The 17,226-nt window shown below is 41.5% G+C and overlaps 1 protein-coding gene across 3 annotated transcripts in view; it reads left to right on the top strand.

Moving 5' to 3' along the window:
• The window catches only part of PIK3C3 (phosphatidylinositol 3-kinase catalytic subunit type 3), a 133,530-nt gene that overhangs the window by 57,841 nt on the left and 58,463 nt on the right, over positions 1 to 17,226 (top strand). For all 3 annotated transcript variants that reach the window (XM_075932756.1, XM_075932755.1, XM_075932754.1), the window contains 6 exons: positions 1,238 to 1,343; positions 2,689 to 2,805; positions 6,523 to 6,654; positions 12,368 to 12,496; positions 12,870 to 12,939; positions 14,901 to 14,965. In XM_075932756.1, coding sequence (XP_075788871.1) covers positions 1,238 to 1,343; positions 2,689 to 2,805; positions 6,523 to 6,654; positions 12,368 to 12,496; positions 12,870 to 12,939; positions 14,901 to 14,965 — 619 coding nt within the window. The remainder of the gene's footprint in view (positions 1 to 1,237; positions 1,344 to 2,688; positions 2,806 to 6,522; positions 6,655 to 12,367; positions 12,497 to 12,869; positions 12,940 to 14,900; positions 14,966 to 17,226) is intronic.

The raw sequence follows: 17,226 nt of genomic DNA, 5'->3' as shown, positions 1-17,226 counted from the left end.
GGAGCTCCACTATACCGTAAGCAGAAAGGGAATTGTCCTAGGATGGGTGGAATTAGTCCATACAACTGTAAAGACTGATTACATTCACTACATTTGTATAGTCACTTACATTTTCTAATGCTTGGCTTGAATTAAGTTAATGTATGCAGTTAGACATTAAATGGCCTCATCTAGAATATGCACAGTTCTATGTATTGTACTATCCTATATCTGAGAGGATGCAAGGGGGATAAATGACAAACCGTCTGTTTTGGTTGGCATTACTTTATTGATATAAGTGAAATTACATTTCTGTGCTGCGTATGAAATAACCAAGAAGGCTAATCAGAATCAAATTACAATTTACCAAAATAAGACATCACATGAAAAATCATGGTAAAATACTTCTCTCTTCTTTGGCTGAGGTCTCTAGTCCTTTTACAGATGAACAATAGCGTCCTTGCAAAGCCTTGGTCTGGTCTCTCTCGAGTATTCTTCCACCCCAGTTGCTGATGGAACAGGCAGGCGATGCATTTAGGGGGGAGGGAGAGTTAAGGAGGCTATTTTCATTTCCATTTGGGAGCACTACATTAGGAATGGACAGTAAAGCAGTGAGAATGGTGGACTGCTCCTGTGTGGCTGGACAAATGATTAGTGTTGATTATCAGTTCTCAAGCTGTGGGTCAGGACCCCAAGGTGAGTTATGCCCCCATTTTAATGGAGTCACCAGGGCTGGCTTAGACTTGCTAGGGCCTGGGGCTGAAGCCTGAGCCCCACCTCCTGAGGCATAAAGCTGAAGCCCATGGGCTCCAGCTTTTGCCAGCAGGGCTCCTATGTTACAGATCCCTTTACCTCCTCCTGCCCAGAGCGATGGGCCTTGGGCAGGCTCAGTCGTCTTTCTCCTCGCTGGAGCCATATTGTAATTGTTGTCAGAAAGGGGCCACTGTGCAACAAAGTTTGTGAACCACTGGTGTAGATGGATATGCAGTGGGGCAGAGGTATGTGTCTGGCCTACCTGTCTGTACCTGCTCTGTTTCACTCTTATGTCTTCGTGCAAGTAAATCTTAAGTGTTTCAAATACTCCATATCTCAGTGGAAAGACCCACGGTGTCTGTCCATGGTCCTGCTATCTGAAGAATCAGGTTTTGCCATGTAGTAAGTTAAAATTAGTTTGTAACTGCAGATCTCTGTAATATTGCACAGTTAAGTGATTTGATCACAGGAGGACAACTTCACCAACCTTGTGTTTGTCTTAAAGGTATGTAATTGTGGAATGCGAAGACCAAGACACTCAGCAGAGGGATCCAAAGACTCATGAAATGTACCTAAATGTGATGAGACGCTTTAGTCAGGCTCTATTAAAGGTAATCCATCCCTTAGGTCAGGGCTACTCAAGTTTGGAGGCCCCGGGGGCCACAATGATACTCAAGTTACAGCTCTCGGCATATTCTGTAAGTGTGCTTGCGTATACATGCAAGTATATATGCAAATAGCTTCTTTCACACTGATGTACATGAATACAAAGCACTTCCCACAATGCCCTGGGTCTCTCAGCACCTCCTTCCTGGGGGCTAGAAATGCCAACACCCTGTACCTGTCTGTTCCAGCCAGCCCATCTGCTTGCATCTTTCAGTGCTCTTCCCACCTGGGAGATGCCTCGCCGTTGTGGAGTGTGTTGCCAGTGGAGGCCATGTGCAAAGGATCCCACCCATGGGCCGTGTGCTGAGCCCTGCATAAACCCAAATCACACTGCGGGCTGCAAACAAATGGGCCCTAGGCCGCATGCGGTCTGCAGGCCATGTGTTGAGTAGCCCTGCCTTAGGTAATAAAAGATTAAATAGTTTGCAAGTGTTTCCTTTCTTTAAAAAATCATTAGCTTCCCACAATGCCATATCATAAGCACTACAGTGTGCCAAGTCCCTATTTCTTCCTGGAATTAATTTGATGTGCTGTAAATTATGTAATTTTAGTTCAGAACAAATGAATGCAGCCATCAAGAGAAGTGTTTCCCTGTCTTTATTAGCTGCTTTTCATATAAATTGACTTTTCATATTATGCTTGCCTCTAGACCCCCTGGCATCTCACCATAAATGTCTGCTGTGGGGGAGGGGGAGGACGGAGGCGGAGAGGGGGAGATTATTTGGCCCTGCTTGACAAACGGGAGGTTGGATCACTAGCCTTTGCTGAAACAATAAGCAGTGCCAATGTATGGGTCAGCAGTAGAGGGTGCTGATGTAATGGAAAAGGTCCTTATAATCCATAACTTCTGGCATACATGTACAGAGTTTTCTGGCTTAAGTCTAATGGTCAAGTATCTTTCACTGCATTTTTCTTCACCTCTTTAATTCCGCTTCAAGGCTTTTATGTGATTCATGTAGTACAAAGGCATATTTCACATACGAAAATCTTCATGAAATTTACTTTTTTCCCCTGTGAATTAATTTGTCATGCCTGAGTGTTCACCACTCAGATTATTATTGTTGATGTAAATTGAAGTGCACTGAAAGGTCAGATAACTGATTGCAAGCTACAGCAATTTTGATTACATTTTACAGAAAATACCGTGCTTTGAATGAACTCTGAAATGAAAGATAATTGATCTTTTGTATTAATTTAGGAAATCTAGCTAGACTAAGAATAAATGTACAAATTTCAGAGGTAATTATGGAACAAAACTAATTTTTTTCTCTTTCTTTTTCATTCACATAGGGTGATAAGTCTGTCAGGGTTATGCGTTCTTTGCTGGCAGCGCAGCAGACATTTGTAGATCGACTGGTTCATCTAATGAAGGCAGTGCAGCGTGAAAGTGGGAATCGTAAAAAAAAGGTAAATGCAGGAATTAAAAGTTTGTGGTTGAAATTTTACAATAGGCACGTTACATTTTCACTGGGAACTCTTGATAAATTGCATAACAAGGTATACTTAATTTGTTTCTAACATCTTATTTAAACTAAGAATAAATGTTAATATGCAGTCTGTATTTTATTTAGCAAGAAGTATTTGAGCTCTTTTGGTGTTTTTTGTTCTGAGCTAGTCTAGTTGTGTTTGTTTTGTAACCTTTTGGACATATATTGGAATTCTCAGATTTCTGGGAAATCTTTTCTCAAAGGTGCTTTTTGATCAATTTAATTTTCCTCTTTAATTTATGCAAATATAACTATCTTGTATCCCCTGGAAAGTATTTTCAGGATAGTTCTTGAGCTCTAAGGGTACATCGATGGGGGATGTTAATATGTAGACGACTACATGATTAATCGATAAACCTAGTCTTATCGGTAGATCTTGTCTCCATGCACTCCCCTCCCCCTCCTTGCTGCCTGTGTATACAGAGATGGCAAGCGGTGGAAGGCGAGGACCAGTGCCTATGAGGAGCCAGCTTTTAGGCCGGCTCCTCATGAACACCAGATCCTATGGAGCCTCCCATCTCATTCCCATCCCCACACTGCTGCCTCTGATAAAGAGGCAGCAGTGCAGAGCATGCAGAGAGGGCAGGCAGGAGCCAGTACATTCAGGAAATGGGCTTTCAAGCCAGCTGCCCGTGTGTATCAGCTCCCATGGGGACACGTGCCTCCGCACATTGCTGCACCTCTATCAGAGGGAACAGGGCGGATGGATGGGGTAGGGGAAGCCAATGCATGTGGGGAGCCAGCTTTTAAACACCGAGCATCAGAGGCAGCAGTGGGGGCAGGGATGGAGGGAGGTGACAATATTCTTGCCAGCAAGTTAAGAAAATATGGATTGGATAAATGGACTGTAAGGTGGATAGAAAGTTGGCTAGATGGTCGGGCCCAACAGGTAGTGATCAACGGCTCCATGACAAGTTCAGAGTACTGCGCTTGGGACGGAAGAATCCCAAGCATTGTTACAGGCTGGGGGCCAACTGGCTAGGTAGCAATTCAGCAGAAAGGGACCTGGAGATTACAGTGAATGAGAAGCTGGATATGAATCAACAGTGTGCCCTTGTAGTCAAGAAGGCTAATGGCATATGAGGATGCATTAGGAGGAGCATTGCCAGCAGATCTAGAGAAGTGATTATTCCCCTTTATTCTGCACTGGTGAGGCCACATTTGGAGTATTGGGTCAAGTTCTGGGCCCCCCACTACAGAAAGGATGTGGATGCATTGGAGAGGGTCCAGCGGAGGGCAACCAAAATGATTAGGGGGCTGGAGCACATGACCTACGAGAAAGGCTAAGGGATTTGGTCTTATTTAGTCTGCAGAAGAGAAGAGTGAGAGGGGATTTGATAGCAGCCTTCAACTTCCTGAAGGGGTTTCCAAGAAGGATGGAGAGAAGCTGTTCTCAGTAGTGACGGATGGCAGGAGGAGGAGCAATGGTCTCAAGTTGCAGTGGGGGTGGTCTAGGTTGGATATTAGGAAAAACTATTTCACTAGGAGGGTGGTGAAGTACTGGAATGTGGTTACCTAGGGAGCTGATGGAATCTCCATCCCTACAGGTTTCCAAGTCCTGGCTTGACAAAGCCCTGGCTGGGATGATTTAGTTGGCATTACTCCTGCTTTGGCCAGGGGGCTGGACTCGATGACCTCCTGAGGTCTCTTCCAGCCCCATGATTCTATGAGGAGAGGAGAGATTCTAAGAGGAGGCTGCTCTGTGGAAGCTCATTAGATCTTGCTATCACTTAATTTTAATCCTCCTGAAAAGCTGGATAAACATCAGGATTCGCATTAGAGCTTAACTTTAAGAGATAGTAGATACACGTTGAAAATATCTGACCTTTATTAGAAATGTGAACTGAAGAGTTTGATATTATATGTTCAAATATCTGCAGTGTTTTTTAGGTTTTAGATATTTATGGGCTGAGTTAAAAATAAAAATAAATCAATCTCCTTTTCTTTTATATTTATTGGCTCTTCATACCTATGTTCAGCAAGGAAATTTAGTATTCTGTGAGGTCAGCTGCTCGTTTCTTGATTCATTATCTCTTTCATAATTTAATTTGCATCTTGAGCTAAAATTTCAGTCTTGCATTTATAACTTTAATCAAATCTGTTGGTTCTGGCCTATAATCATTTGTAAGATGTAGCTTATATCATAATTGCTAGCATATTTCTGTATAGCTCAGATGTACTGGTCCAGGTTATTTTCTGGCCTGCAGCAACTAGCCATTGGAAGTGAGCCCAGGATGTCTGAGCTAATGTAGTGGCCCTCTGTCCCTCCTTTTTTGCCTCTGGCTACCATTAAAGTCAGTGGAATCAGCTTCATCTTTCTTCATTTCATGTCTAGTCTGTGTGTGGTTGACAGGGTCAGTGTTGGTGCATAAGTTCTTTAGCAGGGATGTTAAAATGTTTGTTTATGTAAATATGTAATCACTAAAATTTTCCTGTGAAGTTGCCTTCTGTAGCAGAGGCAGCAGTGCGGGGAGACAGGGAGGTCTGTGTAACTGTGTACACAGGTACATGTTCACATCCCTGTTCTTTACTATATATGTGTGGCGGCGCGTCGGGGTTTCCCCGACTCCTGCACCCTCGTAGTGGCACGAACAGACTCCACCAGCCAGTAGACTAGAGGGAGTTTATTGCTTCTCCAGGATACAGCAGAGCCTAGGTGTAATCTGGTCATGGGGCAGGCCTAGGATGCCTCAACCCCCCTTGAGATGGGGGAGACTGGGCCCCTAAATCCCAGCCCCTTTCTTAGACTGCTTCCTCCATGATACCAGACAGAAAACTAAAAACTCTCTCCCAGCCCTGCCCCCCAGTCAGGTGTTAGTCTCCATCTTCCTTCGTCTCCCTACCTGGGAGGCTGAGCCTGGGTGTCTGGGTTAATACACATTTGGGAGAGTCAGTGAGAATCTCTCATCACAGTGCAGGGGGACCCCGGGTCACAGAGCAGACAGCCCCCCCACTACGCCACAATATATTACAATACTATCTAGGTAAATAGTTCAAACTGAATTGCAGTGTTAAAATGTGTTCAGTATTGATTATTTTAGAATATATTGTATTCATTAGTATAAATGTAGGGCAAGCTCCTTCAGCGAGACCAGCACAGACTCTTACTACTTTGTGTGAACCCATTGAAGATAGCAGGACTGCATACAGATGCAGGGATCTTCACTTGTGTAATTCCCACTGCAGGATCGTATCCTAGACTAGAGTACGAACAGATCTCTCACATGAAGAGAACTGAAGGAGCACTCTTAATATGGAAAACTAACATCCCTTAATAGGGGCAGGTAGCCAGTTAGAAAAAATACAAAGAAATTATTGCCAAATTATCACCACTGACAATCTGCATGTGTCTGACTAGCTTTGAACTGGGTGTAGAATATTTGATTGTTGACTGTTCTGTACTTTATTTAATTTCACATTGTGCTGAAGGTGGATGTTACATTGGTTTGAAGATATAATGTAGCTTTATTAATGCTACATTACATGGCTATACATGTATTGTTTTACTGCACATTTTTATACTCCGCTATGTAAATATTTCAGTGAAGGTTGTACTCATCCTCTTCCATCAGTGTTTTTCTTTAACTGCATTTACATTGTCATCTAATTGACCGTTTTGGGTTTTTGATTTTTTTAGAATGAGAGGCTACAGGCATTGCTTGGAGACAATGAGAAGATGAATTTATCTGATGTGGAACTTATTCCACTCCCTTTAGAGCCTCAGGTGAAAATTAGAGGAATAATCCCAGAGACGGCTACACTGTTTAAGGTAAATGGGAGAGCTCTTCCATTGAATAAGTGAGATACAATCAAATCTTAATTTTTGAAAGACTAACAGAAACATCATCTTGAAAAACTATTTGCTGTTATATTTGTCAAATAAACTTTGTGGTCCTGGAGTTGAGAGGCTAATATCACTGAAATTAGTGAGGGCAAATGCATGATAAAGTATTCATACCCTGAAAGCAACCAGTGTTTAAGTGGGATTTTAATCTAAAAGATGTACAGGGATGGGCTTCACATTTTGTTCTGAGTGGGGTGAGATCCGTTAACATTTTGATATCCAGAGACGATTCTCTTTCGGTGGGCTCACTGAGAGTCAGAGCCAACATAGCAAAGGTCCACTGTCACTTTTATAAGACCCATTAAAAATCTATGATCAGTAGCATCAAGTCTTGCTGACAGACATTTTGTTATGAACAGGGTATAGGTGGTGGTGATGCACAAATGAGAGCATAACTTATGCTTCTGCCAAAATTCTGCCTAAATCGTGAAGTAGTCCATCTTTCTACAGTATTTCAGCACTTCACCTTCTCTGTCCACACTGTAGGCTTGTTTCTTCGTGTGCATTTTGCATTCTTCAGAATAGAGCTACCCCGCTTTCTTCTTCATTGTCTTCTCCTTGTCTAATCAGTTCGGGTTGGTAGCTGCAGTTACTCATTTTCAAGCGTTCTAGGCAAGAGTCTCCTCCAAGCTGACACCAACCTTCTTCATGTCCTTCTCCAGCATCAAAAACCAGCTTTTCTAGGTTGGCTTCATGGTCTTTGACCTGTGACCACTAGCTTTTGCGAAAGGTTCCTGCTGATGGAATCTCCCAGGAATCAGGTGAGAGAGCTACAGAAGGAGGTGGCTAGGCCTGGGAACATCTGAATCTACGAGGAATTCCTTGGAAGTATTCATGTGGAGACCGCTGAGGCTAAGGAAGCTACCCCATTACAAAAGGACATACTCTTCCGAAAGAATAATGTAAATGAGCTCGATCAAAAATGCAAATGAAGTGCAGATTTACAAATCTCACATTTCATTTGCATAATTGCGCAAGAGTGCTTTTTCGAACCCCCCCTTTTTTGAAAGAACCCGTATTCCTCATTTTTCAGGAGTACAGGTTCTTTCGAAAAAGGGTTTTTTTCCCTAAAGAACCCCGCCTAGACTGCAGTTTCTTTTTTGAAAAACCCTTTTTTGAAAAAGCGCTCTCACGCGATTAAACAAATGAGGTGCGAGATTTGTAAATCCACGTTTCATTTGCATTTTCGATTGGGCTCATTTACATTCCTCTTTTGGAAAGGGAATGTAGTTTAGACATAGGTTAGACTGCTGACACACCACTGGTGAAGGAGGAGATGCTCTGCCATGGGGGACACTAGCAGTTGGTCACTTCTGGCAGCAGGCAGTGCTCCTCCTCTACTCCCAACCCTCCCACCATGGTTCTGGAGAACTGTTACACTGTTCTGGATATGGGAGATAAGGAATCACCCCCTAAAGCAGAAGAGCAGAAGCTGTGTATCCCCAAGGCTGTGAGGTTTGCAGCGAGCAATATGAGGCGGAAACATAAAGCAGTGGTGGTTGGAAACCCTCTTCTGAGGGGGACAGAGACACCCATCTGACACCCTGATATGTCATCTTGGGAGATATGCTGCTTACCTGGGTCCTGTGTCCAAGACGTTACGGAGGCATTGTTGAGGATTATCCGGCCTCTGACCCCATGCTACTCACCCATGTGGTCACTGATAATACTGCAAGATGTGACCTTGAGCCGATCAAGAGTGACTACAGGGCTCTGGGGGTTATGTCTACACTAGCCCCCTAGTTCGAACTAGGGAGGCTAATGAGGGTGACCAAAATTGCTAATTAAGCGCTGGATTTAAATATCCTGCACTTCATTAGCATGTTCCTGGGTGGTCGCCATTTTGGAAATTGACTAGCCCGGAAGAACTGCCTGCGTCTACACGCGGCAGAGAAGGGCGATTCTGAAATAAGCCCCTTACTTCGAATTATCAGTTAAACCTCAGTCCTTCCTGTCAAAGATAGGGGCCTAGGCAGAAACAGGTGCATCCTTGAGGTGAATGCCTAGCTGCGAAGTTGGTGTTGCCAGGAGGACTTTGATTTCCTTGATGCTGCTCCAAGAAGTAGGACTGCTAAGCAGGGAGGGGGTTCACCTTTTGAGGAAGGGGCAGAGAGTATTTGGACACTGAATGGATAACCTAGTGAGAGAAACTTTAAAATAGGTTTGACGGGCAGGTGACCAAAACCCACAGGTAAGCAAAAACCATAGAGACCTGGGAGATGGCTCAGAAATAGGAGGGAGCATGGGCTATAACAGCAGAGATAAAGGAGAGATAAGGCAGAGCTGAGGGGCAAAATCAAATCAATATCTTAGATACCTGTATACAAATGCAAGAAGCATGGGGAATAAGCAAGAAGAACTTGAAGTGCTAATAAATAAACACAATTATGACATAGTTAGTATCACAGAGATTTGGTGGGATAATACACGATTGGAACGTTGGTATAGAAGGATTCAGTTTGCTCAGGAAGGTTAGGCCGGGGTGGGGAAAAAGGGAGGAGGTGTTGCTTTAAATATTAAAAATGAATACACTTGGATGGAGGTGGAGACGGACATAGAAGACAGATTGGTTGAGAGTCTCTGGGTTAGGTTAAAAGGTGTAATAAAACAAGGGTGAAGTCATGCTAGGTGTCTACTACAGATCACCTACCCAGGTAGAAAAGGTGGAAGAGGCTTTTTATAAACAACTAACAAAATAGGGAGGAACTGGTTGAAAATTTGAAAGTGGAAGACCGCTTGGGTGAAAGTGATTATGAAATCATAGAGTTCATGATTCTAAGGAATGGTAGAAAGGAGAACAGCAAAATAGAGACAATGGATTTCAGGAAGGCAGATTTTAGTAAACTCAGAGAGCTAGTAGGTAAGGTCCCATGAGAAGCAAGACCAAGAGAAGAAACAACTGAGAAGAGTTGGCAGTTTTTCAGAGGGACATCATTAAGGGGCCCAAAAGCAAACTATTCCACTGGATAGGAAAGACAGAAAGTATGGCAAGAGATCACCTTGGATCTACCAGGAGATCTTACATGATCTTAAAATCAAACAGGTATAAAAAGTGTAAACTAGGTCAAATTACAAAGGATGAAGATAAGCAAACAACACAGTTATGCAGGGGCAGGATTAGAAAGGCAAAGGCATAAAATGCGCTAAATCTGTCTAGAGGCATTAAGGGTAACAAGAAGACATACTACACATATATTGAAAGCAAGAAGAAGACCAAGGAAAGCATAGACCCATTGCTCAGAGAAGAGGGAGAAACAATAACAGGAAACATGGAAATGGCAGAGGTGCTTAATGACTTCTTAGTTTCTGTTTTTGTTAAGAAGTTTGATGGTGAAGGGATGACTAATACAGTAAATGCTAGTGGAAATTGGGTAGGTTTAGAAGTTAAAATAAAAGAATAAATTAAAAATTACTTAGAGAAGTTAGATGTCTTCAAGTCACCAGGACCTGATGAAATGCATCCTAGAATACTCAAGGAGCTGATAGAGGAGGTAACTAAGCCTTTAGCTAATCTTTGAGAAACCATGGAAGTCAGGATAGAGTCTAGAAGACTAGTAAAGGGCAAATATAGTGCCAATCTCTAAAAATGGAAATAAGAACAACCCAGGAAACTACAGACCAGTCAGTTTAACTTCTGTGCCAGGGAAGATAACAGAGCAATTAAGAAATAATGAAGGAATTAATCTGCAAACATCTGGAAGATAATAAGGTGATAGGTAACAGCCAGCATGTAAAGAACAAATTATGTCAAACCAATCTGATAGCTTTCCTTGATAGAATATCAAGCCTTGTGGATAAGGGAGAAGTGGTGGACACGGTATACCTAAACTTTAGCATGGCATTTGACATGGGCTTGCATTACCTTCGTATCAATAAACTAGGGAAATATAACGTAGATGGTACTACTATATAAGGTGGGTGCATAACCAGTGGGATAACCGTTCCCAGAGAGTAGTTATTAACAGTTCACAATCATGCTGGAAGGGCATAACAAGTGGGATTCCGGAGGGGTCTGTTTTGGGACCGGTTCTGTTCAATATCTTCATCAACGATTTAGATAATGGCATAGAGAGCATGATTATTAAGTTTGCAGATGATACCAAGCTTGGGAGAGACTGCAAGTGCTTTGGAGCATAGGATCATAATTCAAAATGATCTGGACAAACTAGAGAAATGGTCTGAGGTAAATAGGATGAAATTTAATACAGACAAATGCAAAGTACTCCACTTAGGTAGCTACAGTCAATTTCACATATCCAGAATGGGAAGTGGTTCTGTAGGAAGAAATACTGCTAAAAGGGATCTAGTGGTTATAGTGGACCACACCCTAAATATTAGCCAGTAGCGTGACACTGTTGCAAAAAAAGCAAACATAATTCTGGGATGCATTAACAAGAGTGTTGTGAAAAAGATACGAGAAGTCATTTTTCTGCTCTACTCTGTGCTAATTAGGCCTGCCTTGGAGCATTGTGTCCGGTTCTGGGTACCACATTTCAACAAAGATATGGAGAAATTAGAGAAGGTCCAGAGAAGAGCAACAAAAATGATTAAAGGTCTAGAAAGCATGGCCTGTGATGGAAGACGAAAAGAATTGGACTTGTTTAGTTGGGAATATATAAGACTAAGAGGGAACATGATAGAGGTTTTCAAGTATTTAAAGGGATGTTACGATGAGGAGGGGAAAAAATGTTCTCCTTGGTCTCTGATGATAGAACAAGAAGTGTAGTGTAGATGCGGGTATAGTTTTGTTAACAAAAGTCCACTTTTGTTGACAAAACCCTGTAGTCTAGACATACCCTAACTGGCAAGCTCTTCGGAACAAAACAAAACAAAAAAGTGAGGAAAGATGGAGCCTCTTTGCTTTTGAGCCTACGTAACATATTTTGGACTGTCTCACAGCTTTTTTTCTACACCCTCATAAGTTCTTGTCTAGAAGAATTAGAGTCCTATAGTTATACAAGAAAAAGTAATATTTCAGTAGATGTGAAAACCACAGTTTAACAGTACTGACTGCACACAAACAGTTCTAGTGAAATTGATCGATTAAAAAATTCCATTTGTATACCTGAATTTTATTTTCATTTTTGTTTGAGCAGTGTTACTTGATAAATTACAGTAGATAAATTTATTCATGTAGATAATTGATCTTCAGTTCATTTTATGATGGGTGAAATTGCAAACTGAATTATAGTAGTTCTTTGAAAAGGCCATTTAAAATTGTTACTTTCACTAAATTAATTGAGAAAGCAGTTAATTGGTTTGATGTCCTATCCTTAGCAGTTCCTTGACATTTATAATATAATTATGGAGTTTTCCTTTTTTATATTTTTCTAGTCAGTTTAAAATATTTTGCTCTTTTTGTATGGTACTTCAAAGTTTGACTCAAACTTGAACAAACTTAATTTTTGCATTTTCCCCTAACTAAAGAAAATAGAATGAATCTTAAAAAATATCTCAGGATCCATTTGATTTGTCTTATTAATTTTCTCAGATTTCCCACTAAATGGCATATCATTTGTGGACTCTAGAAATTACATAAAAATGTAGGGAAGGATTTCTAATTTAGATTTATGTCCCAGTAAAGTGAAGTATTGGATTTGTTCTAGTGTACTGGTTCATGGCAAATTTCCTTTTCCAGAGTGCCCTAATGCCTGCCCAGTTATTCTTCAAGACAGAAGATGGAGGCAAATATCCTGTAATATTTAAACACGGTGATGATTTACGGCAGGATCAGCTTATTCTTCAAATTATTTCGCTCATGGACAAGGTGATGAAAACTAATCAAGAGTTTCCTAATCTCACTATAAAACATCTGTTTTATTGCTAATATAAATTGAGGAAATTGATGTTCTTGCTTAAAACCCAAAAAACACTAAATGTCAATGCAGCTTAAGTCAATAGTTTCATTGTAGCTATTCCATTCCAAGGAATTCCCAGTTCTTACAAATATTGTTTTCATGTCCTTCATGGAGTAGGAAGAGATGAACAGACAGATTTTCATTTATGCTTTATGGCAGGTCTGACCTAAGTTTCCTGGCGAAGGAAATAAGTTAATGCATCAAACCACAGCACAACCCTAACCTCTTTATTAAGTGTTGGATTCTTTTAACTGTTCAATCATGTTTGTGTTTTCCTTGCAGCTGTTGCGTAAAGAGAATCTGGATTTGAAGTTGACACCATATAAGGTGCTGGCTACTAGTACAAAGCATGGTAAGCTTATTTATTTAAAAAAAACACAAACCAAGTATTTGTCACCCTCAGTTTCATTTAATTGGATGCAGACATCATTCACTGGAGGCTTCTTGTTAGTGTCACAGAAGGGTACAGCTGACTTCACATTGTAAGATTTCTTTATAACAAACTGGATAACTTACTTAAAAGCAGATTATTGGTATTTCTTTTTTACCTTCCGTCTCCCCTCTCCAGCCTTATTGGCAAGTGTTTGTTTTAAATCTAGTGCAATCAAAACTTGAGACAAATTGTGAAATACTGATTGTCCTTGTTTCAGAGCTAGCTTTATCTCTATTCCCTCTCTGATCTTGGAGGGTACTTCTAGACAGCAAAAAACAGGCAGCTGGGATGTGGCTGACCCAGATCAGCTGATGTGGGTCTACTTGGGATTGTTACTCGGTTTACTGATCACACTACTCAGCCAGCCTACCTGCCCTCTGGGCTGCCCCACAACCCTGATCTGCCTGGCCAGATGCTCTGGTCTCCCACAGCCAAAGCAGGGAGTTGGAGTAACAGACCCCCAACAAAGTAACACAGATGCTGTATTAATTCAGCTCTGGAAGGACTCAGCTATAAGGCTTTGACGGCACCCAGTAACACATCCCCAAAGGGACCAAAACTCCAAATAAATCTGTCTTGCTCTGTATACCAATTTTTGTTTTCAGGTTTCTTCATATGTATCCTCTTAGGGTGGGGAGGCAATTAAGCCATCTGAAGACAAAAGATTGCTTTCCGTTCTTTACATAGACTTCCCCAACGTGGGAATCCTTTGTTTTATCTCCCTATCCCCATGTGTAAAATACCAGATTCAAGATGGCTTCCAGGATCATGTGGCAAGGTCACATATCGTTCTAGGACCGAGGACAGGAAAAACAAACCCATTAACCAATCATTCTCTTCAACACTGGGGCCGTTAGCTTCCTTAAGTATCACTAATGGCTTTCAGTAGAACACTTAGATTAATAAAATAAGTTTACACTTCATATTTCTAACTGCATGTATAATAATGATACGTGCACAGAATTAGAATATACATATTCAGCAGATTGTAACTTTAAAATATGGCACTTGATGCATTTTGCCTAAAGCTTCTTTGGAGTTATGCATATTCATAAGACACATTTCATAAAGCATGGGGGGGCGTGTCAGTAGGGCTAAACACTGCAGTGGAGTCCTTGGGACTCAGACTGGAACCAACAAATAATACAAAATCCTATATTATGAAATGCACTAAATAATTTATTTTGACAAATGTTGTTTAGTGATGAGATTTGTTAGTGTAATAGTGAATGTGCTGGGTTCTGTTTAGTAAAACTGATTATATCTCCACAATAGAAGACCTTGCAATAAATTCAGGATGAAAACTAGTAAGTTTGTGTTATAAATGCAAAACTGCAGACTTGAAAATGTCTTGTGATGTACTTGCATTGAAATCTGCTAGAATCTGCTGTGATGTTCATATTTAATACTATCATTATGATTCTTAAAACACATTGAGAAGAGTAAAAAGTGATGGCTATCTGTACAGCCTTCTGTAGTAAGCTCTAGTTTTATTTGTATCAAGCAGTAAGGTCTAGGAATCAAGAGAATCAAGTTATAGCTCCAACTTTATTGCTAGTTTGCTGCTTAGCCTTGGGCAAGTTTTGTAAAATTTCTGTATGCTTCTCTATCCATAAAATAGGGCAAATGGTTACTTGCTTAACAGGAGTGAGTAATAGATGAATGTTCATAAAGTACTTAATTTTGTATAGGGTCTTGCACAAATATTTGTGTAGTTGTGACAAATGTATTTAAAATGTACTGGAGCTAAATGTTCACTGGCAAAACCTTGCTGAGTACAGTGACACAAAAGGTGTACAACTTTATTTCTTTACCACAGTTGCATTATTTTCTCTTTATTTTGCATCGTCATGAATTGGAATATTGCTTTTGTACCACAGGTTTCATGCAGTTTATTCAGTCAGTTCCTGTTGCTGAAGTTCTTGCTACTGAAGAAAGTATACAGGTACATGATGTGATGCTTGTTTTATTGACTAGCTGATTAGGTGACAAATAAAAGCCATTTTGTCACAATATTTAAACCTTATTTTCCATTCTCTTGGAAAATGTGGATATGTCCTTTTTTCTTGTTCACTAGGGAACAGGATATTCATAGTGTAGATCTTTTGCATGAGTATTTAATGACTGTAAAACTGTCAGTTATGGACTTCTTTTGAAATAACATATCCTGTTACAGATTGAACCTTTCTGGTCTGGAACTGTATGGTCCAGCTGTTGCTGGACCAGCGTGCCCCAGCAGCCCCTGAGGCTGGCAGCATAATCCTGATGGCCCAAGGGGCTGACCTCCCCTGGTCCAGCACTTCGGGAATGTTCATGTCCCAAGGGTGCCAGACCGGGGAGGTCCAACCTGTACTGTATAACCATAGTGCCCAGAAGCTGAGTCACTGTACAAACTCAGAATAAAAGACATCCCTTGTCTCAAAGAGCTGAGAATTTCTGGGTACCTCTATAGTGCAATCAGGAGGTGCAGGTGCAGCACATATAGGCATTCTGGAGCTAGCGCTCTGAAAATAACAGCGTAGCCACAGAGGCACAAGCAATCTACCATAGTATGTACCCAGAGTCCGTGTGGACAGAACTTTGAATATACACTTGAGCCGCTAGCTTGTGCTGCCACGGATACACTGTGATTTTTAGTGCCCTAGCTCTATCAAAGGTAGCTGAAGCACACCTACACATTCTGGTATCACAGCTTCTGATTGCATTGTTACATTTCTTATGTATAAGACGATTAAATACTGCTTGGAAAGGCTGAAAAAGTAGTTGTAATGGGGAATTGTCATCAAGCAGATGTGTTTCCAGAAGGGCTTCATAGCCCCTGTGCTATTTAATATTTTTATCGATGGCCTAGAACAACGTATAAAATCATTACCAATAAAGTGTGCAGATGACAAACTTTGAGGAGGCGTAAATACTGAAGAAGACAGGACTGGATTGCTTGGTAAATGGGGCACAAGCAAACAAATTTTTGAGATGGCTTAAGGAACAACTAGTTTAAGTATACATGTAAGAAAGAAAAAAAATGTAGGTCACACACAGGGCGGGGGTTTGGGGAGGGCTCTATCCTGGAAAGCAGTGACCAAAAATGATTTTGGGCTCACGGTAGTCAGTCAACTGAACATGAGCGCTCATGGTGACACTGGCCAAAAGGCTAATGCAGTCCTTGGATGCATAAAGAGGGAAATCTCATACAGGATTAGAGAGATTATTTAACTGATTTTGGCACTAATGTGACCACTGCTGGAATACTCTGTCCAGTTCTGGTGCCTACAGTTCAGGAAGGATGTTGATAAATTAGAGAAGGTGCAAAGAAGAGCCATGAGAACAGTTAAATGATTGGAATATTTGGTTACTTGGTTATGGTTTATAGTGATAGACTCGGGTCAATCTGTTTATCTTAACAGGAAGAAGATTGAGGGTGTGACAGTGATAGGGTGTGTGTGTTGCACAGAGTTCATTTGGCACAGACTGGATGTGTGTGTGATAGTGAGACAGTGTATGTATCCTCGCTGCTGCTAGGTAAATTTTTGAGAGAAGCCAAGTGCTGTCTCTTTAAGACAGGAAAATGTCCTCCTGTGTTGTCCTCTGCAGAGATGAGGCATGGGGGGAGCATGTGTGTGTGAGAGCACAAACACTGAAATCTTAGAAACATGCTCTGCCTCTTAAGACAGACACTCCTCTGAGTCACTCACCATCCATACTTCACATTGGAGCAGCTCGGCTGTATGTCTCCCTCTCCCTGACCCCTGATCTGCAGGTCTGGGGTATAGGGACAGAGGGATACCCTGACTTCAGCTCTCACCTCTATCCCCCCCACTGGCTCTGCACAGCTATCAGGTGAATCCTGGGAGCAGGTTGGTTGCAGGATGGAACAAGGTGAGGGGAGGGGTAGCTGAATACAAGCAGCAAGTATGCACGCTCTGCTAATCAGCTGGGAAGGCCAGAAAGAAATACTTGGTGGGCCAGATCCGGCCCCTGGCTTTGATTTTTTTTCCCACCCCTCCTCTCACTGCATACCCCTAGTTGTCACCTACCACCTCACATGGGAACCCATACATGCTCTCCTCAAACAACTACATCTGTGTCGATGTGTGGTGTATCTCATCCAGTATCTCACCCTATGCTCTAATAACAACTATGTGGGTGAAACCAGACAATCACTACATCTCCAAATGAACTCTCACAGGTGGATGATAAAAATGCCAT

The sequence above is a fragment of the Pelodiscus sinensis genome, chromosome 6, assembly GCF_049634645.1.
Source record: "Pelodiscus sinensis isolate JC-2024 chromosome 6, ASM4963464v1, whole genome shotgun sequence".
NCBI lineage: Eukaryota > Metazoa > Chordata > Testudines > Trionychidae > Pelodiscus > Pelodiscus sinensis.
This window is presented reverse-complemented; position numbering and strand designations above follow the sequence as displayed.